This window comes from Osmia bicornis, chromosome 1, assembly GCF_907164935.1.
Source record: "Osmia bicornis bicornis chromosome 1, iOsmBic2.1, whole genome shotgun sequence".
In the NCBI taxonomy this organism is placed as follows: domain Eukaryota; kingdom Metazoa; phylum Arthropoda; class Insecta; order Hymenoptera; family Megachilidae; genus Osmia; species Osmia bicornis.
The window spans coordinates 15604363-15630903 of record NC_060216.1 but is presented as its reverse complement, the minus strand read 5'-3'; the positions used below and the strand labels follow the sequence as shown (position 1 = coordinate 15630903).

General features: G+C 41.8%; 4 protein-coding genes across 13 annotated transcripts; 1 reads left to right on the top strand and 3 right to left on the bottom strand.

The window, feature by feature from the left end:
- Positions 1–1204: 1204 nt before the first annotated feature.
- On the bottom strand, positions 1205–8690 carry LOC114876129 (bone morphogenetic protein 4). Its single transcript, XM_029187232.2, has 3 exons — positions 7120–8690; positions 4146–4266; positions 1205–2315 (listed from the first exon to the last, which is right to left on the bottom strand). The coding sequence occupies exons 1-3, from the start codon at positions 7885–7887 to the stop codon at positions 1474–1476; spliced, it is 1731 nt and encodes a 576-aa protein (XP_029043065.2). The 5' UTR covers positions 7888–8690; the 3' UTR covers positions 1205–1473.
- On the top strand, positions 2246–25808 carry LOC114876127 (centrosomal protein of 152 kDa-like). 5 transcript variants are annotated; one of them, XM_029187226.2, is made up of 14 exons: positions 2246–2336; positions 2466–2758; positions 19695–19820; positions 19879–20632; positions 20705–20793; positions 20860–21060; positions 21371–21610; positions 21670–21842; positions 22003–22464; positions 22557–22879; positions 22960–23063; positions 23123–24100; positions 24221–24484; positions 24547–25808. In XM_029187226.2, the coding sequence occupies exons 2-14, from the start codon at positions 2729–2731 to the stop codon at positions 24760–24762; spliced, it is 3960 nt and encodes a 1319-aa protein (XP_029043059.2). In that variant the 5' UTR covers positions 2246–2336; positions 2466–2728; the 3' UTR covers positions 24763–25808. The 5 variants fall into 5 exon arrangements, with proteins under 5 accessions (XP_029043059.2, XP_029043058.2, XP_029043055.2 ...); XM_029187225.2 differs by having other exon boundaries at positions 24215–24484; XM_029187222.2 differs by having other exon boundaries at positions 23123–24484.
- Positions 10582–12654, bottom strand: LOC114876130 (inositol oxygenase). Its single transcript, XM_029187233.2, has 6 exons — positions 12544–12654; positions 12115–12301; positions 11823–12031; positions 11594–11730; positions 11291–11521; positions 10582–11207 (listed from the first exon to the last, which is right to left on the bottom strand). Exons 1-6 carry the CDS (start codon positions 12559–12561, stop codon positions 11099–11101), a joined length of 891 nt encoding a protein of 296 aa, XP_029043066.1. The 5' UTR covers positions 12562–12654; the 3' UTR covers positions 10582–11098.
- On the bottom strand, positions 14162–18828 carry LOC114876128 (splicing factor, suppressor of white-apricot homolog). Of its 6 annotated transcripts, none has more exons than XM_029187228.2 (8): positions 18551–18828; positions 17434–17603; positions 17150–17361; positions 16775–17000; positions 16430–16512; positions 16169–16342; positions 14679–16063; positions 14162–14552 (listed from the first exon to the last, which is right to left on the bottom strand). In XM_029187228.2, exons 1-8 carry the CDS (start codon positions 18745–18747, stop codon positions 14390–14392), a joined length of 2610 nt encoding a protein of 869 aa, XP_029043061.1. In that variant the 5' UTR covers positions 18748–18828; the 3' UTR covers positions 14162–14389. The 6 variants fall into 6 exon arrangements, with proteins under 6 accessions (XP_029043061.1, XP_029043060.1, XP_046145982.1 ...); XM_029187227.2 differs by having other exon boundaries at positions 14162–14549; positions 18551–18757; XM_046290026.1 differs by having other exon boundaries at positions 18244–18644.
- Positions 25809–26541: the final 733 nt, after the last annotated feature.

The window sequence follows — 26541 nt, the reverse complement described above, 5'->3', positions numbered from 1 at the left end:
TTATTGCTGTCGTACGGAGATAACCCTTTACCGTGGTATTCTAAAGTTTCTGTTGTTCAAAGACTCGAATTCCTTGTCGCGTAACCGATATTGAACTCGTTCCGTTGTGCAATGCCTCGTACATATACGATATTTGTACGCAGATCAGAAGCAAAAGTACTTAGCTTAGTCGAGTAGAAAATTACAATAATAACCTTTCTTATAAATAACGAATAAATTTGTATTTTACACAATATCGATGTTCGATTAGAGAGGATACATGTAATTATAAAATAGAAAAACCGATCGTGTGTAATTTCTAATGGAAATAGGAATCTTTTCGATTAAAATCATGGTACGCGGCTACAACTCTACTAGGAACTAACAGAAGCTCGAACACCAAAACGGACGAAGAATTTACGAAATAAATTGATCGATAATCTGTTGGTATTCTTTACGTTCGATACTTTCCGCATGAAATACTCTATACATAATTAAACGGTAGGCTATCGAGTGGTACGAATCGGAATTGAAATTTTCCGATATCGATTCTTGTTAAACAAGTAAGTAGGTACGCTGCGCTTCAATTTGTCTCGATAGTTCGTTCGAATCGCACGTGATACCGCAATTCGCTTAAATTAAGGATAAAAAAATAAGTTGCATATACATATATGTATAAGATAATGGAAGAATGAACGTCGAAGGGAGGAAGAGAAGGAAAAGTGAGAAGAAACAAGTACATATTCAACAAATACGAAATACAATTACTACCGTTAATAAAATTATTACGTTAGATATCTTAGTAGCTATATCACAGTCAATACGAAAGCCACGATTTAAGAATACGACTTTCGGTATGGTAATGCTTCGAATCGAGTTAATAGACGGTTTCGTCGATCGAAACGCGTTAGAAAAAGCTGGAAAAGTAAGCCAGTTTTACATATGTACGCCGAGTCCCATCGAAGTTGTCGCAGTGAAGTTGGCCACGCATTCACTCACCGAAGCGGCGTGAATGCGTTAATGAATTTGTAGCCAACTTCACTGCGACAACTTCGATGGGACTCTACAATATCAATCATAGTGTCCGTTCGTCTAGTGAAAAAGCACTAACTTTGGAGTCCAAGTTTAACCACAGCAAATATCATAAATCTAATTATTTAATAAAAGCGTTAAATTAACATAATCATCTGATAAAAGCTTTCGAATATTCAATCATTTAGAATTTCAATAATTTATTTGAAATTATAAAATACACTAGACGAACGGACACTATGATTGATATTGTACACGGAGAATAACGCATGGATAATGTAAGCCTAGCACAAATGTATACGACGAAAAAGTGCTATCGTTAAACGGTTACTCGAACGATTCTTTGGTGAGTCGTTTACAGTCTACGACGATAAATTCATTTCTTTTTTTTTTTACTTTGTAACCACTCGATCCACTTATTGTTTCTTTCAATACGTATTACGCGAATCGTACACACGTTTATTAGGAGCAAGCGCATTCGAGTACTTGAATGTTTTGCCAATAAGACACCTTTAATTGAGTCGAATCGTCTTCGTCGTAGTAAAGGATCATCAATTGGTCGAGTTTACTTGGAGCGCAGCAAGGTTTAGGCACTTTCTTTCTATCCTCTTTCCACAGCAAACTCTGTAAAAGAGCGTGATGATGAGCCGGATTGTATCTGGGCGGGCATCGACCTTTACAGTATCCAGCGTCGAAGGTTTTCGGGTAAACGATAAAGTCGAAGCCTCTCAGGTCCTTGAACATCACGGTAAGTTCGTGTCTGCAGCACTTTTTACTCTCACCTTTGCACTTTGACCTACGCCCTTTGTGCAGAGACATTAATTCTTCTGGTGTCGAGCGTTTCGTTCTAGGATTTAAATTACCGGTGGTGAAGACGTTCAAAACCGGCGAGGAAAAAGTACGGCTGACTGGTTGGCCGTCGTGAAAGAATTCGAGTTCGAGACCAAAATTTTCGAGATCACCGTCGAGCCAGGACGAGACGGCGAGGGTCGAATCGAATTCAAGCCATATCGAATTTCGCCAATCTTCTAACTCGATTCTTTTACGAACCAACAGCTTCCTCGTACGTTCAGCTCGGAGATAAAGCAACGCGTCCACGTCGAATCGATGTAAAACATTGTTATAATCGTGATCGATCGATCCGTGAAGCAGTAGACGCAACGTCGCGTGATCCACCGATGCGACGTGATTTTCCTCAGGAATTTCCACGGGGAAGAACAAGCGGTGACGATGACGGTGACGGTAACGGTAACGGTGACGATAACGTTCGTCTCTCTCGCTTCTCGAGTCGTTTCCAGGATATGCTGCAACAATCAACAAGCAAGGTAATATCGTTACATAAACGGAAAAACTCTTTGACAGTCTTGAATCGCCTTGAACGATTTTCCTTGTTTCTATCCTTTTTCTTATTCCATTCTAACACTGTTTAACGTATCGAAAACTATTTTTATTAGCGTTATTACGGAGGACGTTCGATGTCGACGTCGACGACGTTTCGTTGAAACTGCAAACGGAAACGTTCGTTTTCCATCGCGTTTTGCTTGAACGGATGCAACGACGCCCCGACAACTCGTATCCGGTTGAGAGAGAGCACGCGAGAGAACGACCATTCCCGTCCGTTCCAATTTCACTGGCCAATTAGAGGAATTATGAAATTCCGGGATAATTCGTTAATGTAAGCGATGCCCGGCTAGGAGAAATAAAAAGCAAGTTTCGTATGCGAGATGCTGGGAACGAGAGCCGTACGGTAAGTAAGATTTGAAGAATATACCGGTAGGAAGGAAGATCGTTGGAGGTTAGGAAGGAAAATACACTTTCTCCCTTCTTATTTTAACCTCTTTCTTTTTTTGTCCGGTTGGGAGATCGGTGGCCGGTTTGATAAATATACGCGTGACGGTAGGAAACCGAAACGAAAATCGTATGTTTCGTAAGACGGATTAACGTCTGGTCGCGTCTAGCCGCCACGATTCATTTGCTACCAGTCGTAAAATATCGCGTAACACGAAGCTCTTACACGACGTACCAAGTAAATCTGTCGGGAATGTAAAAATACGAGGGATCTTGCTGTGAAAGTTATCTCGATTCCCGTTCGTCACCAGATACGTCTGAGACGGTACGTTTAGAACGTTATCTCGTCCGACTGTCCCTCGAAACGTTCACGCGAGCAAATAGTTTTGTAGAAAATAAGTTTTCCAAAACCTTGCTGGAATGAAAATGAAATGAATCTAAGAAGCGATCGCGAAATAACTCAAGAATTCGAGATATTTCGAGGAATTTGGCGGAGAAATGTACACGAGTTCATTGGTGCCAATTATAGGTTACCTTGCACCGTATTTTCGTCGAGAATATACTTGTTCATTTATCGAAAGCTTTTAACATTTCCCGCGATAGTGTATCAAGATATTTTTGGCCGGTATTCGGGAAATTCAGAGGCTGTACAGTTTCCCGCCATTTTCGAGGTGCGCGGCGCGCGCACATGCGCGCTGCTCACTAGGGAATATGAAATTGCGCGCATGCGCTAACTAGTTCGCGATGCCCCTTGCGCGATTCTTTCTTATTTGCATTCACCAACTCGTTACTCGACATTCCGTCGAGGTCGGAATTTCTATTTCATAATCGCGCCTCTACACCTCTGTAACGATGCCAAAAATGCGATGAGAGGGCAAATGTTTTCTTGAATGAATCACGTTCGCTTTCCCATTTTCTTCACCTTCTTTTTATAATTCTAGAAATTGGTAATTTCATTCTGTGCAGAATTACACGTCAGCGCACAAGGTTGACTTTCAAGAGCGTTATAGGTTAATGATTTGCCGAAAGAAATCGACGAAACTTTCCAACTATTTTTCTCTTCCTCTGCGTTTCCGTTTTTTCTACATGCAACCGATAACTTTGAGTCGCAAAGAAGTGGAAACGGTTGAATGTTAGCAGAGGAATGACGCGGCGCGGCGTTGTTCAACTGGCGGCGGAAGCTCCAGGACTAGATGTTTACGTAGGTAGTAATTATAGCATGCGGGTGTATATTTTTTCACAGAAACGGCACGTAATTTCGCGTTTCCGATGATCGTTGCTTTTCTGCTAGCGTATAGGATGATAATCGTATCGAGGATGAAAAAAATGATTGTTGGTTCGTTTACCTGTAGCATGAAACACGTGTAGTTTCTTGTTGCCGTTGAAATTCTGTTCGTCGAAGGACGACTGGACTTTTTTCAGGTACTCTTTGTGCGCCCTTTCGTACTCGGCTTGGCTCACGTTTGCCTGAAAAAAAAGAAAAAAAGAAAAGATAGATCACTGTTTTTATTCGTCTATTTCTATTTCTACTTCTACTATTTCCCTTTTTTGTCCGATAAAATTGTTCGAGCGTAGTCAGGATTTTCGTAGATATCGGATTCGACGTCTCTCGCTACTTTTCCTCTCGTAAGTATCGCGGTGAGAAAGTCCAGACGCGTAACGCGGTTTCAGTAAAATTAACCGCGGGGTTCGCGTTGGTGCTGTTACGCGAAACGTCAGATCTTCTTCGAATAGACAATTAGATACTATTTCCGACGGTTAAACATCGTTTTTACTCTGTACGCTTTCTCGTACGTCTATCGGAGTGGAGATCGCGTTTGCGACCTCTTCCGCGTCGCTTTCGTGTATACCAGCGCATCGGTGAGTCAGCGATCAAGCAAATTCGAAGCGAGGAAAAGATGCAAGCGTACGCCTCCGCGTCTGGTCGAGAACGCAGTCGCTTAACCATTGTGCTGTTTAAAATCGGTTAACCGATCCGACCGTGTTCCGGTTCGTCGAGACGCTCGCCTCCGAGTTGTGTCGCGTCGTATCTCGTCGTCGTCGTCGTCTCTTCTCCTTAACTCGAAACGTTTTTGTTTATCCATCAAAATCAAATTATGGTATCTCGTAAATCATAAATCGTAACTTGATTAAGACGCGCGTCCGTCGGCGGAGAGCTCGTCTGTCGACCCCGGGCGAGTTAACTCCTCAATAACCGCTTGACTAGTACGAAAGGTCGGTCAGCGTCGCTCGTTGGTCGTCGGTGTCGAGTTCGAGTTCGACTTCGAGTTCGTCTCGGCGACCCCCATGAAACTCCGCGATGGTCTATGTATTTTCACTCATTGCCAGGGGAAAGTTGTAGCGAGAAGAGAGAGATGGATTGAAGAAAAGTACGGTTGGAGAAAAAAGAAGGTAGTCGTGCGATTTATCGAGCATCGACCCGACGCTGTTTTCGTCGTCGGATGCCGTTTCCGGCTCAACGACACGGCTCGTTCCCAACTCTTGACGCTAAAATAAATTCATTAAGCTTTCGTTCGATTTCGAAGTGGAAATCAGGTTCGTCGACATTAACACGCGCGCACCTGCGATTAAACTCATCGAGGAAATTTGAACAAAGTTTACGGGTATCGATGGTATTCGACGGATGACGTTCTCGCGAATGCTGACGACCTTGAAGAACCATGTAACCATGTAACCATATAACCATGTACGACGCTCTCTTGCCTCCCACGCTCTACCCCGTCGATAGATGGAGAAAGAGAGCGAGAAAAAGAAAGAGAGAAATGTTTCGTAAGCAGTCTGAGTGCCGACGAGTTGAGCCGCATTCTTCGCGTAACCCTCGCCTTTGCCTGAAGAGCTCGGTAAAACGCGGGAATGCGCGATATTCGAGGTTCGCGTGCACCTCCTCCATCGAATATCGTTTTATTTCTATTTCTCTATTTCGTCAAAGATCGCGTCGTTTTTGCTCGCGACTCGTTTGTTTACCTTTACGACTGCACAACCCTTTGACTTGGCTTCTTGGAGATACTCGTCCTCGTCCTCGTTTATTCGCTTCCAGACCTACCATATCGATCACCGATCGACTTCTCGATCAAGGTTCGCCTGGTGAACGAAGAGAAACGAGAACGAGCAGAGATTGTACGGTGGATAGGTGCGAAAGAGGCGCGAGTTCTGGGCTTCCGCGCGCGTTCTCACGTTCCTCGCGAATGTCCTCGAGTTTCGAGGACGGCTGGGAATCGAGGCTGATTATCGCGTGCAGTCGTAACGGCAACGAAGCTCCGCGTTGGCGGTAACCAGTATCGCGACAACAGGTGTTGTTCGTCTTGGTTATATCCTTTTCTGTCTAAAACAACTATCGACCTCGCGCGTCATCGACCGAATCGTGCCGTTCTCGAGTTCCGATTTCTCCGATCTCCTGGGAATTTCCGGATGACAGACCGATGCCGTAACGCTCCGAATTTAGATCGAGCTGTAATTTTGATCCACTATCAAACGCGAGAACCGATATCGCGTTTAACGCGAAAAGGAACGAGAAGAGACCCGTAGCGAAAGGAAAGGAAAGGAAAGGAAAGGAAGGATAAAAGAGGCGTTCGTAGTAGCGGCATTTGTACACGTACGCACGTGGACAGCCGGTTCTGCATACTAGAAAGAAGGCGCACGTGCTCGTGCATGCGTTAGCGAAAGTGGGACAACGCGGACCACCCACGTTTCTTCTTTACTTTCCGCTCCGAGCCGACTCGACTCCTCTTCTCGTTTATGGATTCATCGAATTCTTTTTCCCTTCCAATTTTCTCTGGATTTTCTCTTATTTTCACTTTGCGTCCGCGATTTCGAAGCTCGATCATGTTCAGTTTTTTAAGCGAAACGCCTTCTCTGAACGAGAGACAGCGTTCGAGCGGCGAGCGGTGAATGGTGAACGGCCGACAGGATCGAACCTCGCCGGCAACCTTTCTTTTCTTTCTTTCCTTTCTTTTCGTTATTTTCATCGTTATATCGCTTCGTCACTCCGCTCTAATCGTAAGATTCGAGATTGCTGCCGCTACCCTCGCCATCTTTCCCATCTTCTCTCCGCCCAATTACCCATCATCTTTTCGTTTCTTCTTCACCGCTTGTCACTTTATTCGCGAGTACCTTTCTGTCCGAGTTTTTTCGTCTCTCCATCGCGAGTCAACCGCGATTTCACAACCGATCGCGAAGAATCTCTCGAGCGTTATTACCTATGCATTTGCGTCGACGCGACGCGACGCGACGCGACGCGACGCGACGCGACGCAATGTTGGAAAGCAAGGAGAAGAATAAAACAAGAAGGGAAAAAGTAGACGAGGGTACGAGAGTACTCACCTTGGAAGGGTCGGGTATCCTCTTCAAGCCGAGACCTCGCACGATGCTTCGTCTGATAATATCCAGCTCGGTGTCGTCGAGAACGGTTCTCGTCGTCGGTCGATCCTCTTCTTGGAAAGCATTCTCGAAAGCGTCCTCGTAGACGTCCTCGAGACCGGTCGAGCGGTCGAGGTTGTATCGAAGACCGGTTCGAGCGTACGGATCCGTTCGCGACTGCATCGGCACGCCCGAAGCGGGCACGCAAAGCGCCGCGCCAATCGCCGCTAATCCGAGGAGGATGAGCAGCCCACCGCTCGCGCTCGTTGCCCGAGCAAACTGGTAACGGCAACAACCACCCGCGCGATCGATTATCCCTCGCCGTTCGATGCTCCTCGAGTCCACCAATGTTCGATACTCTCCAAGATCGAGAGATCCTCTCGAACGACGTTTGTGCTTTTCGAAGGAGAAAGCAAATGCCGTCGCGTCGCCTTCTATCGTCTCGATTAAACGTTCAATTCCCCGTTTTTCGAGAAACCACCGACTACTTGGATTCGCGTTCCCGTTATCTTTCTGAACGTTCCTCGAGTAACTCGTCGTACGGATGAAATCTTTTCGTTTCGCCGCGGCGACAGCCCGAACGATCCCACCGCCGACAACGATCCCGTCCGTAGAAACCGCGACGAAAGCGCGGCAGGAACTGGCGCCGCTTCGTTCGACCGACCACACCGATGCCTCTCGTTCCTCGTTGTCACGGGTCACGCGTCCACCAGTCGTTGCCAGCTTTCCCATAGCCGGCTTCTGATGCGAGTTTGCGCCCGATCCCGATTACGCGGGATATCTTCGGCCAAGGAAGACACCACCTCGTCGCTACCGTGCTCCTTCGCGCCGATTCTATTTCCCTTTGCCTCTCTTCTCGCTCTCGCTCTCGCTCTCCCTCTCGCTTCCTCCCCCTTTTCCCCACCTCAGAGCTCCTCTTCCACTCCTCTTCGCGACAGCAGAATTCCCAATTCCCTTCTCTTCGCTTCTTTACTCGTCGATCGGTAAACGCGTCGATCGGCACGATTCGATCTCGGCCGAGATTCGGATCTACGAACAAATCACTTTCCGCGTATTCGCACTTTTCCTTTTCTTCGATGTATCACGATAGTTCGTTTGCCCTTTTGCTTCCCAATCCCTTTCCATTGATTCTTCACTATCGAACCTTTGTCGTTTTATCGATTCAACAACTTTTCGTATCGCATAGTTTTACCCAATATCGATCCCGATTGATCGTCCATCGGTTCAATCTCTTCTTCCTACGCAACGATAACGACGACGACAACGACGGCAACGACGACGATACGAACGGTGGGAAAAAAGATCGGAAGGAAAAGGAGAAAGGCGAGAGAAAAGATGCCGAGGCGGTCATCTTAAAACGCGGACCGAGTAAAGATAACTCTATATTATTTATAATTCGGTTATATTCGCTTCTTTTATTTAGCTCGATCACGGAATCAGCAGGTTGAAAATCGAGATAATGAAAGAAGGCCCTGGGAATAGAGGCCGATAATAAGGACGGAACGGGACGAAGAAACACGACCCGCTCCGTTCGAGCGCCGCGCGTCGACTGTCGAATATCACAGCGACGCGTGTTCGCGTATATAAACCGTTTACTATTCCCCGCCGTGGCCGTAGCACGATGTCGTGCCGTCGCCGTCGCCGTCGCCGTCGCCGTCACCGCCGCTGCCGATCTCTCGACGGTGACTTTGCCATCGTCCCATTTCAGCTTACCGGTGCCTTGTATTCTTATATCGACGCGATGCAACGGAAACAGGAAATCGTCGAGCAAGTTGCCGTTGAATTGGTACGAAAGCGAAGCATTAGAAGAAATAGTGGCGCTTGGATCGAATAGTTGCTTATCGCCGGAAGGGCGGACGGGTAAATGGAGCAACGTTGACGAGGAAATCGAGACGGTCGGTCGAGCGATTGGAGTAATCGCGCGTCAGGTCAAAAGTCGCTTCGAAACGACCACCGACGCGATTCCATCCTTTCCCTTTCCTTCCCTTCTCTTTTACGACACGATATTAGGATAAGTCGATTTCTTTGCAAGAAGCAAAATTTTCGCTTGAAATTCCTTTCTACTGAAAACGCATATTTCTTCGACGAAACGTGAATCTTTTTAGAAACGAAACCTCGCTCGACTTCGAGGAATCGTTAACCCGTTGGGAAAAGTTGGCGGTATCCCCAGAGTTTGCCGCGCAGCGTGTCGTTTCGCGGAAGAAAAAATTTTACGTGACCCAATGACGAAATCGTATTTTCGAGCTACGCGGGACGCGTCATTCGGTTAAAGGAACGATGGTGGAGGCGTCGGAGGTAATGGTAGTGGGGGAAGAGGGAAAGGAGGACAAGAGGAGGGTGGTAAAAAGCGTTGAAAGGACATTAGCCGAAAGGAATCCCCCGAAACTCGGAACTCCGAACTCCGCGGGAAAGGAGTTAATCGATATCGCCCTCTTTACCTCGCCGCGCGTTGTTTCTTCCTGGAAACGGCGATCGGCGTGCGATCTAGGCCGCAAGGTAGAAGAGTGATTCATGGATCACTCAGAGCCGGGGATAGGCAACGCTTCCTGCATGCCCCTCGTATTCGCGGCAGTTCGCCTTTACGCTTGATCCCGTCGAAAGCGGCCGTCGTTCCCGCTAATATCCCGTAATATTCCGATGACTAAGTCAATTTCGCGACGACGAATTCCTTCGATCGCGTCACCACCGCGTCACCACCTGCCTCGATCGTTTAAAACTCCTATCTTTTCCATAATTTTCATTCTTCTGATTGATCGACGCCAAACATCGATTGGCTAGAACGATTTCTTTTCGATAGCGTTTCAATTTCTTGCTGCAACGAAACCCGAAAGCGACATCGATATCGGTGTTGCCGGTTTCTCCGTTCGAATCTGCTTCTCGGTCCGACGAGGAATGCAGACCTTCGCGTCGATGAATCGTTAAAAATACGGAAGCCCCGTACCGGTGTTTCCCATTCGCGTCGTCCAACGAACTCGAACGGCTGCGACTAGCCGAGCGAAATAGTCGACGTCTCGCGAGGAACGAAAACTTGGCTCGCGATTACACGCGTTTTCTCGTTTTGCTAGGGGATACCGTCTGCTTGCGTTACATTTCTCTTTTAATCAAATCAAAGTTCCGTTTCTTGCGATCGAAAACGGTCGAGCTAAAGAAATACCAGGTTAACCGTTGGTATGTAGAAAGTCTAATCGTACGTGGGAACGAAGGGACGAGTTGAAGAACGTTGTCGAGCTGCAGCCTGTTCGACGCTGCTCGATGGGTCTTCTCGAAAGTTGACGCGTTTTCGATTACCCGCGAAACCACGCATACCGGTGCTTTTTAGAGCTTCCCTTCCGCGCAGCTACCTACCACGAGATGCGTCCTAACGAGAAGGAATTCCTTCTTCTTACAAGGATATACAATATTTTTGCGATGAGAAATCAAAGCTAGTTATATAAAACAAAAAGTTATCCTTTATTCTTAAGCAAAGACTAGTAACAAACATTTCATAAGCGTTGAAAAATATCGATTTTTCAGAAAAATTCAATCGAGCAAATGCAAACCGTATCGACAGACAGAAAGTAAAAGTTTTAAGAATATTTCGGATCGATTCAATCGAACGGGCTCGCATGTAGCTGTTGGAGCGTGTCACAGGGTGAGTCAAGTTCTCGTCCGAATGTGACATCCTCCTTCTTTCCCGTTACTCATTCGCCCTCCATTGCGTTATTAACGTTTTCATCGAGTCACGCTCTATCGCCCCTTCTATCGTTTCACCCGCTCGTCACTCGTTCGTAACCCCGGTTCGATTCCATTCGATGTCGTTTCGTTTCCTTTTCTTTCGACATCGCTCAATGCCGTTTCTCCGAATCTTTGTTTAAGCTTGCCGACGATTGATCAATGCCGATGCTCGATGATTGGTAATCGGATAGGGTTTGGTTTCGTTTGATTTAGGTGTGAAATTCACATTTCACCACTCCAATTCACCGGGGATGTACTTCTCGATCAGTTTCTCGTAATAAGGCCAGAGTTTTTCGATGTCCGGTACCTCGCCGCTCTTCGTATAGAGATCGTATTTGCTGTGAAACGCAACCAGTTGAATTCGTTAATCAAGGGAAATTCCATTCCAAAATAAAAAGTTCTCCCATGAGAATGTACTCACTTAAATTCGTTGATGCGCTTCAACATCTGCATGTCTTGGTTGGTACAAAAATGCATGTAATCACCGCCTGCGTGCCATGGATAGAACGAATGGTAACGAATCATAGCCAACGCTTCTTTTGGTAATTTGCATTTGTTGTGTACCAAAACACGATACAAATACTCGTCGTGTCCCCAGGACATGATAAGGTTCTCGATGCCACATTTTGGCTCGTACATGCCATATTTCGTGCTGACGAAAAAAAATCAAAAGGATTAAATCTGTTTCTGTTTAATTAAACATTTTTTTCCCGTATTCGCTTACTTGTATCGAGGATCCTTGCCGTCCGGATTGTCCTCGAAACTGGTATCTCTGTACACGATCGAATCGGCCCAGGCGCATCCGACGGGAAACGTATCGCCCACCACCGCCCATTGCGGTTCTCCATAGAACGCCATTACCTGAAAATCCCGCGAAAAACACAGAAAATTCTCTCTTATTCATTCGAAATTCACTAGGAACCAGCTGTTCGCAGTTAATCCGCTTACGTTACCTTGCCTAAATCGTGGATCAAACCAGTCAAATGGAACCAATCCAAGTCAGGATGCTCCTTTCTGATAGACTCTGCAGTTTGAAAAGCGTGCACGATATTCGGCAGGCTGGTGTCCGGGTCACTTTCGTCCACCAAGTTGTTCAGTTTGATCAGAGCATCCTTCACCGACATTTGAAATTTGTCGAATCGTAGCCATTCCTTCATACGAGCTGAAACGCGAGAATCGTTTGATTACACCTCCTCTACCGATTTCTTTCTCCTTCGACACAAATGTAAAACAACTGTTACTTACATCGCACAAATTCGACCGTTTGATTGGTATGCATCTTTTGATAGGTTCTTCGAACGCGCTCTTTAATCGGGTCAGTCGGATCATCGGAATAATCCCTGAATTCGCTCTTCAATTTTCCCGTGTAAATCGGTTCCGGCCGATACTTGTCCGAGGGATCCAGAATAGTTGCTTGCCTCTGCGACTGTGCCTGTCGTCGAAACAAATCTGTCGCTCAATTTCATCGCACAGAAAAGAAAAGGGAGGAGTCGCCCTTTCGCGTTCGCGATTCACGATATCGTCGAACGATCGTAACGAGAGAAATAGAAGACAAAACAGAATAGAACGGTAAAGAGATCGTTCGATCGACGAGACGTTCCCTCGAACAGGCCCGGCCGGCTTACCTACTCTTCTCGCGACTCATTTTCCTTTTTGCTTCTCGCAGATACTTACGATCGTTTTCCCCGACATCTCTTCTCTACGTCTATATAATCCGACGGCTATGGAATACGCAACACTGACTGACTAGTCCCATGCGGCCGACTTAACTTATAAATCTGAGGCAATTCACCCTTGACCTCAGCTTGATCAAAGTATGGTCACGTGTGTAATGTTCCATACACGCTATCTCGTTTCACCACATTCGCGTACGTTCCTAAACAGACGAACGAAAGCGATAAAAAAAATATCGTGGAATTTAACGATCTGCGAGGAGCGCAGACTTTAGAAGCATCGGTCAATCTTTCCTTGTTTCCGCCCTACCATCGCGCTTTCGGTTCTTTTCCCGCGAAACCAACCGCGTCCCTTCTTCTTCTTCTTCTTCTCATCAAGTTCGATTCTCCGTTATTTTCCGTTGCTAACACGTCAAATGTAATTTTGGTTTTTAATCTTTTCTCCTCTCTCTTCCACTAAATAATTTTCTTCTTCTTCCTCGGATGATCATTTGAAAGCAACGTTATTATTAAAAAAAGAAAAAAGAATGGAGAAATTCTTGCATAAGTTGCATATATCGTTATGTAACAAGCGACTTTTAATTGGACGTAATCGTATGAAAAGTGAACGCGTAAAGAATATCGCACGCGATACAGCTGTGAATGACATTCATTATGCGATGAAAAAATAATTTAGATTCTTCCGGGAAGGAGACGGGATGGCGGAATTACGGGTCCCGCTATTTTTCTAGCAGCCTCGTGAAAGGCCACCCTATTCCACGAGCCATAAGTCTTAAACGGTAAGCAATTATACGTTCTCCAATCGACGCAGAGAGAAGGGGGTGAGGACGAATTAACTTATAACGCGAAACAGATAATGATTCTTTTAGCTGTCAGAGTTCGCTTCATTTCTCCTCCGTCCGAATCTATTGGCATATCGTCGGCGCTTTCTTCTCTTTGTATCGTTCAAAAGATTCCTACCGTGTCTCATTAAAAATTTTTAAAAAGTCCTATCGAAGTTGTCCGATTGCTTAGGACAAATTGTACGATCGGTTTCTTTTTTCCTATGAAATCGTACACGATTCTACGCGAAACAGGTGTTTGCTTGCGCGTGCACGCGTCTCGAAGCGCACGCGCCTTTTGCGTAGTTGAAACGACTCGTTCTCGATTTATTAAACTCAATTACGCGGCAATTGATTTGGCGCAAAAGGGAATAAACCCTCGGGGCAGTTTATATTTGATCGGTGTTAACTGCATAACGCATCGATGTTATTTTCATAGTCGCAAATTACCAAGGAAAAGCGACTGGCTTATTCGCGTAGACGAGAGGAGTTCAGGATCCGCGCAGAGCGCGAAAAAGGACACCGAGGAGAAGAGAAGAGAACGAAGGAGAAAGAAGAACGAAAATAAAAATCTCAACAGATTACGCTCGTCGTCGACGTCGATATCCGCGAACGATGTTTTCGCATCGTGTTGAGCTGCGTCAAATAGTGTCGTGGAAAAAATTCAAATCGATAACCTCTGCTAATTACGCAATCGACGCACCGTCTCCCAACCGCACAAACGAATAAGCGATCGATCGAAGCAAATAAAAAAAGAAAAAAAAACACGTATAAAGATACGAAACATGTAAACGCAACTTTCAGTTAAAAATTTCTCTTTATTCTTCGATCCTGTTACCCCATTTATTATGTATTTTCATTCCTTGGACAACATTTGTATTAAAATTATCATTGACGCGTTGAATGTGATAACCGTACATACGCGCAAGCATATATGTACGCACGACGCTTATATCCTTGTATGTACATACACTTTTATACGTATCAAAATGTTCGAAATACGAATAATGGATAACGAGCAATATTTCAAGGTGAACTCGAATCTGAATAGGATGAATTGCTTCCTTTTCGTCGCGCGTTGTGCTGATGCCTTCGGGATGGTGTTCGCGATGGAGATCTATGCTTGGACGAAGACTTTTTGCTCTTCTTGGACCTGTGCGATCGAGAACTACTCGGACTATCGTGGCTGCTAGAACAAATCGAACAAACAGGTGGCGAAAAAGAAAATGAGAAAAGAAACAAGCCAGTGTTTCATGACACGTTTCATTACCTTGTTAACGAACGAGCAAAAGAGAAGATTTATCTTTCGGCATACCTTCGGTGCGAGCTTTTCTTTTTCTTGTGCTTCTTGTGAAATCTTTGTCTGTCCGTGCAACTTCGACTCCTACTGCAACTTCTCGATCGCGGTCTAGATCTTTTACCGGTCAGATCCGCGCTTTTCAATCTGTCCATCAACGAGTTTCCACCGCTCCTGGAGTCGCAGGATTTCGCGTCGTCTAACGAGGGCGAAGGCGACGGAGACGGAACAGAATGCACCTCGTCCGAATCGTCTTTTCGCGCCCCCTGACCAACACTCCCACCGCTATTACCGCTGTGACTGCTGTGACCGCTACTTTTCGACAACACGTTCGTCTGGATTTGACTCAAAAATGCCGCGGCCTTCTTCTTTCTTTCCAATTGAAGTTGCCTTTCTCTGGAAGTAGCTGCGAGCTTGTCTCGCGCCGCAGCCACTAATTTGTCTTTTATTCTCTCTTCGTTCTGTTTATTGTGTCTAATCTCTTTCTGACAATCTTCCAAAATTTCGTCGGTCAAATCTACCAATTCCTTTTCTTCGTTCTTAGGTTTCTTCTCCGTCTTCCATGCGTCTTTGTCCATTGTGCCGACAGCAGTTAGGAAATTCTGTTCCATAGAATCCTGCGGCGAACTCGGCTTCGAGTTGCCCTCTTTGTTCTCGCTTCCCATTTCCTCGTCGCTCTCCTCCAACGGAAGAGCGTTCCGCTTCTCGATTACTCCCGTTTCACCCTCCTTTGGTTTTTTTATGGAAAATGACACGGTCGTTACTTGTTTCAGCCCTCCTCCCGTCGACGATGTCGTTATCGTTGTCGTTGACGTCGTCGTCGTCGTCGTCTGTTTCATTCTTGTGTCGCATTTCTTTTTCGCTTGTATCATTTTCACCCGTTTTTGTACTTCTTCCATTCTTTGCTGCTTCTTTTGTAATTCTTCCAATTTTTTCTGTTTCTCCTCCTGTGGTTCTTGTTTCTGTAGCAACTCCTCCTCCGTCAACACTTTTGGATTTACCGCGCCTTCGTATATCGTTAACTTGTGCGCGTAGTAACCGTGATACTGATGCGACAGTTCCAGAAAATTAAACCTCGGGTCACCTTTATTTTTCACGATTGCTTCGAAATCTCGACCATTTTTCGCCACGTAGCTAGCCATTTTGTCGATAATTATTTGCACGTCCGCTGGCGGTACGATGAAAGAAGGTCTACTCAGTTGCTTCTGGGACGTAGTTCCGTAAGGTACCAACGGCGGTTGACACTCGGTGATCGCAACGTGAGCCGCGAGCGAATCGTTCGGGGAGGACACCGTGTTTATAGGTGCCAATTGCAACGGCGATTGTATCTGGCCGTTTGGTCCGTATATCACCGGACCGTGGGAGTATTGTACAGGTGCCGCCGCAGGAAATGGACTGTACCCCTGAAAACAAAAACGAACAATGGTCGCGCGCTGGTTACTCGTCGCTTTTCTTCTCTATTACTCGCCTTGCCTCTCTCTTTCTTCCTTCTCTGGTCACTAACTTACCTGTCCCGCTACCGGATGGTAATACCCTGCTGCGGTAGCCGTCGCTTGACCGGTACTTTCCAACTGTTGCGGAGGAGCTTTCGAAGGCGGCGGTTTCCCGGTGATTTTATTCACAAGCATCGAGTATGCGCAGTCGGCTGATGGTTTGTACTGTATGCTTGGAATACTAGGAGCCTACGTGAAACGAAGAAATAAAAAAACACAGTTGCTTTCGATCGGTTGTGTTAAGTTTTCGTTCAGCCACCTACCCAGACTACGTACCGCCTCTATCTTGGTGAACGACGGCGCCAGACTCGGATGAAGATACGGTTCGTCGTCTTGGTCCGACGATCCATCTTCGGGTTCTATCATTGAAAAGAATATGTAAATGAGTAGAACGTCAACTTGTACGGCTACTAGTGGTTCCTATGTATCGCAGAGGATCTGTACATGAACAAAAACACGTAGAAGTACTTACGGACAGAGAAAAACTAAGCGGAATCAAAGTAGAGATCAGTGGGTAATCAAATCCTGCTTTAAATCTCCTCGATTATTACAATTACACGACAATTTCACGTTCAGCAATATATCGCTATAAGATTAATATAAATAAAACAGTATGCTTACCAGATTCTTCCTCCTTCTCCGGCTGCTTTTCTGGATTGTATTTTCCGCTCTTGATTGCATCCAATATGTATCTGTAATATTGATGCAGCGGCCCGTCTATCGATAAGAAGGAAAATTGTGGATTGTTCGCCTGCTTCGCTTTAATCAAGATCTCCATTTGCCCTCCTTGACGACTTATAAACAACGCCGTTTTCGTTATGATGGCATTCAGTTTTTGAGTTTCCGGCTGTTTAAGAACAATAACAATAACAAGCGCAATTTTAAATACAAGTCAAGTATTAAGGCGTCGTGGTTTTCTTTTTTCGCGGTGTATAGAATAAACGTTTACGGCTCGCTCGCCTAATCCCACGAACAATTATTACTTTCTCTACCAACCAATGGAATACCATCTGGTATTTCCAAATCAGGAGGTGGTACGAAAGCTTGATCCTCCTCCTGGGATCCTTCGGATCTTTTCGGACTTTGCGAATCGTCGCACGTGCTTTTCGAACCGGTCGCGGTCTTGCCTTCCTCGTTGTAGTCGTACCCCACCTGACCGTACGTATTCTCCGAATCCAACGCTTGATGAAGTCGTTTTATTTCTTCCTCTGAAATCATTTTTATACCTAGTAAATAAATAGGTAATAAATACGAAATAAATAGATAAGAAATTAGCGTACCGTGATGGATCGAGTCCTCCATCTCGTTGTTGTAGAGGGACCGATACCTTTCTTCGTCGCACAATTGTTCCACTTTCAGCTCCTCCTCCGTCAGAATCGTTCTTTGATCGAACCCACCTGTCGGTGGTTCGTATATCCGTAAATCCCCCAGTGCTCCGCGTCCATCGTATCTATACACATACAATGCGCGTGTTAGCCAAGGAAAACGATGATACTAGTTGTTTTTTCTTTCTTTCTTTTTTTTCTCTCTTTTTTTTCCAACAATTTCCTCAATCTCCGCATCTGAAAACTGTGTTACCAAGTAAAACCTGTGTCAAAGCCTGATTCCTCTGAAATAGAATAGAATTATACAGAAACTCGATGGCTCACTTCTATCATTTCTTATCATAAACGATTGTAAGTCATACAGAAGCATATAATCGTATAAAAGGTATCAATAAGACCGATGCTACTCTAATTCGAATCGTCTTCAAGCATACTCGCGAAACGTTACTCTGCTTTACGATGAGACTGCTCGAACACCGGATCGGGTGCTTATAAAACAAGAATACACGGAAAATTACAGTATGTGTAAAAAACCTTTCGTCATCTACATGAACAAGCTGTTCGCATACTAAATTGTGCTTACAAAATTGTTCGGTTCGCGATCGCCGTGGTACATTGAACACAGTACAAGAGTATAACAGCAACCGCGGGTGCGAGTCTACGCCGCGATGCTCGATTCTAGGAGCGCTAATACATACCATGCTGACCGATTGTAGTACCACTACAATCGTCAGCTGCCGTTTGTCTCTCTACGCTGTGTCTCACCTTGCTGCTGCGCCGACGGATCAGCCACAAACACCAACTTCACGAGAGAGCACGTTGCTCTACGAGCGTGTAGAACGCGTATACCGCGCTTCCACACCGCCTGTTCGCAGCCAACGCACCTGCAGAAACCTTAAACAGCCTCCAGATTGCTTAGCCGCACGTTAACCAATTCGTAGTAGTGTTATTTCAACTGCTGCATTTTCTTTACTTTAATCTGATATCATTCTTCTAAAGGTTACATGTACGGTGCATTTATGCAAGAATAAATATCCTAGATGATAAATTTGTCTAGGTTAGGGAAACGGACCTGTCTATTTTCAACGTGTTATCGCCCATCCATGGTATCAAATGCTTTCCTTGATCAATCATTTTCGCCTTGTCATCATCTCGAAATAATTTGCAGCTATATCCAAACACCAACAGCTCCTGCGGTTCCTCTTCTCCATTCTTTTTACGTAGAATTCCTGAATCTACCATCCAACGCTGACTTTTCGATGCCGCCATTTTCCAACTACTAAAATTAACGTTTCACCTTTGCACAAGTTGCGCCTGGTTGCGCCTTGCGTCTACAGTCTAGTTCACTATTGCATATATTGTATATATGTATAATACGTACATACATACAAGAAACATCGGATCAATCTGAAGTTAACCCTTCATGCGTACCAGCATCGCCACCCTCGACCACGCTCGGCGTCTAGCTACTTGTGAATCACGAGTGATTAGATCACGTTCGTTCCTAATCACGATCATTTTTCAAAGTGATTCGTGATTTTTCATGCTCTCTTCTGATTGTTGGAAAGTAGTAGTCAAAGCTTATGACTAACTGAACGTTCTTTGCACATTACATAACATATGTATATACACTTATGTATTTAGTAATATTGAATAAGTTTTCCTTTATTTCGTGCTATGTAATTTGCGTCTAACGTCATATATTGAAGCATTTTATAAAAAAATAGTTGAATCAAGATCAAGAATTACGATGAGCAATCATATAAGATAAAATCACGATCGTGATCGTGATTGTACGATCACTGCTAGTGATTTTTCACGCCATCTCTAGTCACTGGTATAAACAAGAACTTGTCGCCCAAGACGCTAGTGATATTTAACCCGCCAGCCAATAGGAAATCTGGAATCCTTGGAGGGCTAACTTCCGCATGTAGACTTCCTGTAATGCAGTTTGACTTTTCAAAGATTGTTTACAAGCAAATTGCATAGTGTCTAATCGTTAAAAAAAGTTTCATAATCACGGGGTCGTTCTTTGTGGACGTATTGAGATAATCAAAAAATGAGCTTACTAAGACATTGTAATCTCTCACTAAACCTGAGACCATAATTCAAAAAGATTCTCTCTGACCCACTTGTTGCGTTTAGGTTATGCTGTTATAAACAAAAATATGTTTTCTATAAATGTATGCTTTTCATGATCAATTGGTGCGCGCCAGACGGTAGGGATGGAGGGCCCAGGTCTGAGCTTGTTTCAGGGTTCAGAAAGCATTCGGCTGAACTCAAGCGCGCAAGGCTTGGAGGAAGATGAGGAACAAGAAGACCTTAAGAGACGCAATAAAGAGGTGTGTTCCTGTTTCCTTCTACTAAATTTCATGACATACTTAAATTTTCATATTCCAGATTACGGATCTCTTGACCAATGCGTTTGATGATTTGGAGGATGACAATGAGACCAGTTCTGTGAACAGTAGTCATTATCAAGACAGTGCCAAGGAAGTAGAGATAAATTCTACTCAGGGTCAAACTGTATCTCAGTTACAGAAAGAATTTGGTGTTTATGAACATGAAAATTCCAATAACTATGACAGCACAATGATGAATCACAGGCCAGAGATGGAAATTGCTCCTTCAATGTGTGATATGTATGATTCTAAAAGTAATGCAGAAACACCTTATGAATTGGCAAGACCCCCAAATTTAAGGGTTCAAGTTAATGAGGATTATACATTTCATGAAAATTATACGTACAATTACCAAACACCTGCCAATCACTATGATGCTCAGAATAAACCTTATTCAAATAATGGTTACATCGATGGTTATGAGAACAACCTACAAGGCAAACAGATTCATGAGTTTGGTAGTGGTGACAATGTTACATCTGATCATTTGAATCATTGTTACAAAGCAAGTCCAAATGGTAGGCCAAGGGATGATAACATAGCTTATAAGAATGCTGAGTATGACAGCAGGGAGCAATTAGAGGTTTTATACTCAGTTCGAATGAGGGAAATCAAACAATTAACAGAGGAATTACAGCAGCTACAGATGAAGAAGGAGGAAGAGAAAAATCAGCTTGGTCGAAAAATTATGCTTCTGCAAGCGGAAATTGAGAGATCAAATTTATCTAGGAATCAGACACAGCACGCTTTAGGTAAGATTGAATAATATAATCGGCGAATAATTGTAAAAACAAAATTATATAAATTATTTTCTTTTTTTTTAGTTGATGCAAAAGCAGAAATTGCTGACCTCTACAATCAGATAACATCGTTGAAAGAAAAGAATGCGGTTTTAGAAAGAACTAATCAAAATGTAAGACTTTTACGCTTTATACTCTGACGATTATTTAATGTATGTTAATATATTAATGAATTTTAGATGAATGAGGAACTTAATGTTGCAAGAGATTCAGTAATAGAGTTGCAGCAAAAAATAGCTGTGTTAGAAAGAGTACAAGCATTGCAGTCAAGTGACAAAGTTCATGAAAAGTTTTTGAAGCAGGCACAGGAAAAGCATGCAGTTGAAATGAAGAATATGCAGACGCAGATTGATGTTCTTACAGACAAGCTTAATGCAAAGGTATATTTGATGATCGTTTTAAAATTCTTGATTGAGAAGAAGATTTTGTATTTATGATTTTAAACGTATATGTCATAGCTGCTCAATGTGGATTCCAACACGCATTGTATTTGGGCAAGTTTTTGACACAATATTTTTCAAAAACTATTTATAGGGTCTTTTAAATATACGTATTAGGTGTAGAAATTAAGTCGGTATTCTCGCGCCACATTTCAAAACCCCTGAAGTGCGAGAGAATTTAAAACGCACTTGCCTCATTTACACGATATATTAAGGATTTAAATTGAAATAAACATTTTGTAATTAACAGGAGACATCATATGTTGCTCTGGAAAATAAATTAGCGGATGTAAGGCGAGCACACGAGGCTCTCATAGTAGAAAAGGGGGACACTATGAATCGCTTAGCACAAGCGTTAGAAGAAAGTCAAGCACAATGCCGCAATCTTATGGCTACGAATAATGCTCAACAAGTGATGCAGCTGCAAGCGCAGATCAAAGTATTAATACAGGAAAAAGAAGAAACACAAAAGATCATTCAGGAATTACAGGTACCTAATATATAACGTTAATTCATCAAACGATTTATTTATTTTGAATTACTTTTCAGAATAAATTAGAGATAACAAAAAGTGAAATAGTACAATATGATTCGTTGTTAGCAACGACTCTGGAAGAAGAATCAGATTCAATTAGACAACTAAAATTAGGTGAACTTCATAATAAATCAAAATCAAAATCATGTGATGACATTGCAAATAAATTAAGAGGAGAATTACAGAGGTAATTTGTGTTAATTTAAAAAAAAAAAGAAGTGTACAGTATCGAGCAAAGTAGGCTTCCCTATGGAAAATGGCGCTATAACGCTACCTTGCTATTTCTCTCTAGAAAAGTCTACCATGCTCGATACTGTATATTGTATTAAATTGTTGTTAATTTTTAGATGCCTAGCTGGACAGGCTGTTAAAAGGAAAGAGATAACTCGGTTAGAGAACACTTTATCACAGAAAGAGAAGGAACTTGATAAAGCTTTAATGGTAGCGGACACGTGTCGGCAAGAAGTGGCTCGTTACGCGAAACGCGTGAACGAATTAGAACAGGAATTAAAATCTGTGCTTACAGATCAAGCTTTGAAAGCGAATGCTCAAATACAAAAGTTATCTAACCATCTGAGTGATGTAAAGAAACAATACGACTCGGTGAGTGAGGAGAAGAATGAATTGAAGAAAAAGTTGGAAGAAACTTTAGCGATTAATCAAGAAACAATGAGAAAATTGCATCAAGAGAGTATGGATAAGCAAGAAAAAGATGCCATTGATGAGTATAATAAAGAATATTTAGAGATACATGCTAAGGCTGTAGAAAGAGTTAGGCAAGAGGCACAAATTGAAGTAGTGCAATTATCGTAAGTATATATTGATAAAATATGGTTAAAAACGTAATAAATTATTCAATAAATTGTCACTTTAAATATAAATATAACATTTCAATTTGCAGAGTGCAATTAGAACAAACGCAAAAGGAGTTGGATCGCGTTAAGGAATTGTATATAGACGTCTGTAGTACAAAGGAACAGTTTATAAATGAACACAAGTCTGAAATGAAAATGTTGAAGGAAAAGTATGCTAATTTAGAGGAGCGTGAGAAAGATATTGAGAAGTATGAACGAGACTTGCAGGCACAAGTAAAAATAGTAGAGAAATTAACGGAGGAATGCGACACATACAGGAGTAAAGTTATTGAATTAGAAAAAGATTTGAATTTTGAAAGGAAGAAAAAGGAAGAGTATACAAGGAAAATTCATCAAGAAATTGAAAGAGGTAATGATGGTATCTTTCCCGCTTTTTTTAACGCGGGAAAGGTTTAGAATGAAACTTTACTGAGATATTAATTTTTACAGCTAAAGAGGAAGCATTGAATGAACTACGCAATGCTCATCCGAATCAAGAAATAAGCGTTCTCTTGCCAGATCATTGTTCGGAACACTTAGAGAAAATTAATCAGGTACGTGTACTGGATCCGCACAATTTCTGTGCAAATTATAATATACAATATATTTATAGTTAGAAGAGGATTGCAAGCGTTTGGAAGAAAAACTCCATGCAGCAGTTGACGAGCACAAAAGGTTATCCGAATACCAATCTGAATTGGATGACGCAAGATTAAAAATAGCACAGGTAGAAATTTCCCAAGAGTCTTGGAAGAAGAAATACGAGAATGCGATCAACGAAAGGAATGATTTAATTGCGAAAATTTCGAAACTTGATTCTGAATTATCAAATATCAAAAGGAACTCAAAAATCGAAGACTCTGATGACGTCAAATTAAAAGTGGCTCGCTATCAAGTAGAGAATGAAAGTCTGAAGAACAAATGTGAAAATTTGATCAGCGAAAGGAACGTATACAAGGATAAGATTTCTCAGTTAGAAACAGAATTGACGGAAACGAAGAAGATAATTGGGAGTTTTGAGAATAGGTTCAAAAAGAGCAGCGAAATATCATTGAGTTCAAAATGTGAATTAGAAAAGGAACTGTCACACTATAAAGATCTAGTGACACAACTGAGTAGTAAAATAAATCATTTGAAAGCCGGAAGAAAGAGCGATTTAGTGATGGAGCAAAGGATTAAACAATTGGAAAAAGATATCCAAGGAAAGGATGAAGAATTGGAAAGGTTAAAAGACTTTGAAAAGATAAAAGAGGAAAGGGATCAACTTGTGTTGAAATTAAAAAATCAAGCCAAACAGTTTGAACAGTACGTTAAAAATCAGAAACAAGTGTCAGCTGAGTTAAATTTATCCCCGCGCAGTTCGAGCGACGGTACAGATTTCCAGAAGATCAAAGAGATAATGATTAAAGAGGTTCGCGAGGAGATGGAGCAAAAGGTAATCGAAGAACTGAGGGGGATAGAGGAGCAGCATCGTGAAAAGCGAAATGAATTAGAAGAGAGATACAAATCGATCTTATTAGAATTACAAACCAGATGTAACGAAAAGACTCAGGAATTGGAAAACTTGAGAGAGGCGATGCTTGCGGAAAAGGTAAAGATTCATTCATCCTTCAAAGCGAAGGAACAGTTTGTTAGTCAATTGATTGAAAGCAAACTAGAAACTTACTACAAAGAATTAGTTGCACGAAAGTTGAAAATCGAAAAGTTACAGGAAGAGTTAAAGCAAAAAGAGAGCGATGTCGATGAGGAGAGAAATTTGATGGCTCAGGTAATGACTAAATGGGCTGCAGAGATTAGGGAGATAAAAGATAAAGAAGCTGAGATGAACGAAAGATTGCAGCTGGTGCAGGAAAGCGAAGAAAATCTAAAAGCAGAGATAAAAGCGTTGAAAGAGAAGGAGAAAGAAATGAAAAGCAACATCGATACGTTAAAACATAAATATCAGTCAGCAAAGAAAACAGCAAATAATTATAAGGTAATTTAAGGAATATTTATTGATTTTTTATTTTTTCAAATTTAATGTACAAATTATTTTAGGAGCACGCGGAGAACAAAGAGAAATTTTTGTTAAGCGAATGCAAGCGTATAGAGGAAGGATACAAAAGAGCCATGAATCAAGTACAACAAAAGCTTGAAGCAATCGTTAGTACTCAAGAGGAACAAGTAGCCACTAAACTGAAGGAACTTGAGTGTCAGTATACAGAGAGAATAGAACAAATGCGACTTACACTGAAGTACAAAAATAAATGTTGAAGTATGTATTAATATTTTAATACGCAATATAGCTTTGGTAGTTTAAAGAAAGGCGAGAACGTAGTTAGAAGAGGCTAGATATTTTATAATTTAAAGCACTTTATTGTACAACACTTTATTAGAAGATTTTTTATTTTAGGGACCAATAATTTAATGCATTAGGTGTATAAATAAATTCGGTGCCTTTAGCGTTTTTTCAATTTTTCCGTGCATCGGTAATTTTGAAAAGTGACGCGGGGATATGATTTCAGTGATTGGAGTTACCATGACTTATTGAAGATAAATTTACAATTAAAAAGTAATTTAGCACCGAATTAATGTCTGCACCTAATACATTGATAGAGTTATTATTTGTTCGCTGTACATTTATTAACATGCCAGCGAACGATAAATGTAATTTTATAAACTGCGAATATTAAAGTACAATTTCCCGGTTAATTAATAGAGTACTAATTATATGATAAATCTTAAGAAGAAAATGAAATTGTAAAAAGAGAAAAGAACCATTTTTTCATTAATTTTATAAAGTTCTCATTGAACGTTATGACATAATATTGCAATGCAAGACTGGATCTTCACTATATCTTTTTTTTATTTTCTTATAAAGTAGATAGAGACGTTAGAACCTATTAGAAGGTTGTAGATCATTTTTATTTGACTTGAAATGTCAAAGTATTAAGAAACTGTTCACAATTTTATATATCTCAAGAATGTAGACATTAAGATTGTACAAAATGTGACCTTATCATAAAAAAGAAACCTGGCGTTATGTATAAAAGTTTAAGATTTATACTTGATGTGCGATATCAAGTTATATAACATAAAATATTAAAAATTGAGATTGGAAATATATTTATATCAATTTGGGTGGTAAAATTTGTTAGGTGTACCAATTAATTCGGTGCCCTTGGCGTTACTATTTCTAATTTTTCCGCGCTTCTGTGCATTTGTAAAGTAGCGTGAGAATATGAAAAAGCATCGAATTAATTTCTACACCTAATAATTTCTTCTGAGCACATATACACATATGAAATGTTTTGTACAAACTAGTACATGTAAACATTTTGTAAATGAATTAAGAAGCCATAATTTTGTCTAATCTTATAATTTATTATTTAAGATTAGCCGATGCGTGTAATATACTCTCAATTATTAAGAACAAAAAACACCACAGACTGCTGCGATGACTTTTGTTTAACGAAACTTTTATTCTGAATGAAATTGTTATAATTTAAAATATTAAGACCCATGACATTCGCGCATTATGTATTGTACATTATTATTATTATTAATTTTTACCGGTGTCATCGATTTCATGCTTTGATAATAATGATCCTTGATAAATAGTATACTTATAAAATCATCACTGAATAGAGAGTATTATTAATATTAGTTATGTATTTTTGTATGTAGAATGAATTAATTTATTTTTTGTAATAAAGATTTTATGTCAGTGTCTATTAATTCATCTATTACAGTTAATTATAACTCAGAATTTATTTGTAATGTTATAACGTTGTGAATAGTATTTTATAGTACTGTTTGCTATAATTCTTTTTTATATTTGTTAACATGACTTTTGTTATTGTAATCAATTTTATTACAGATATTACAGATTTTTAAAATGACAACGATCTAATGTTATTGTAATGATAACAAAGTGTTCAAAATTTCTAGTTATTTTTTAAATCAGTGATACAGAATAATGATCAATAATATGGAACTTTCTTGCATTAATTTATTCTATTTATATTTTTTTGTTCATTTGCTAAATTTATC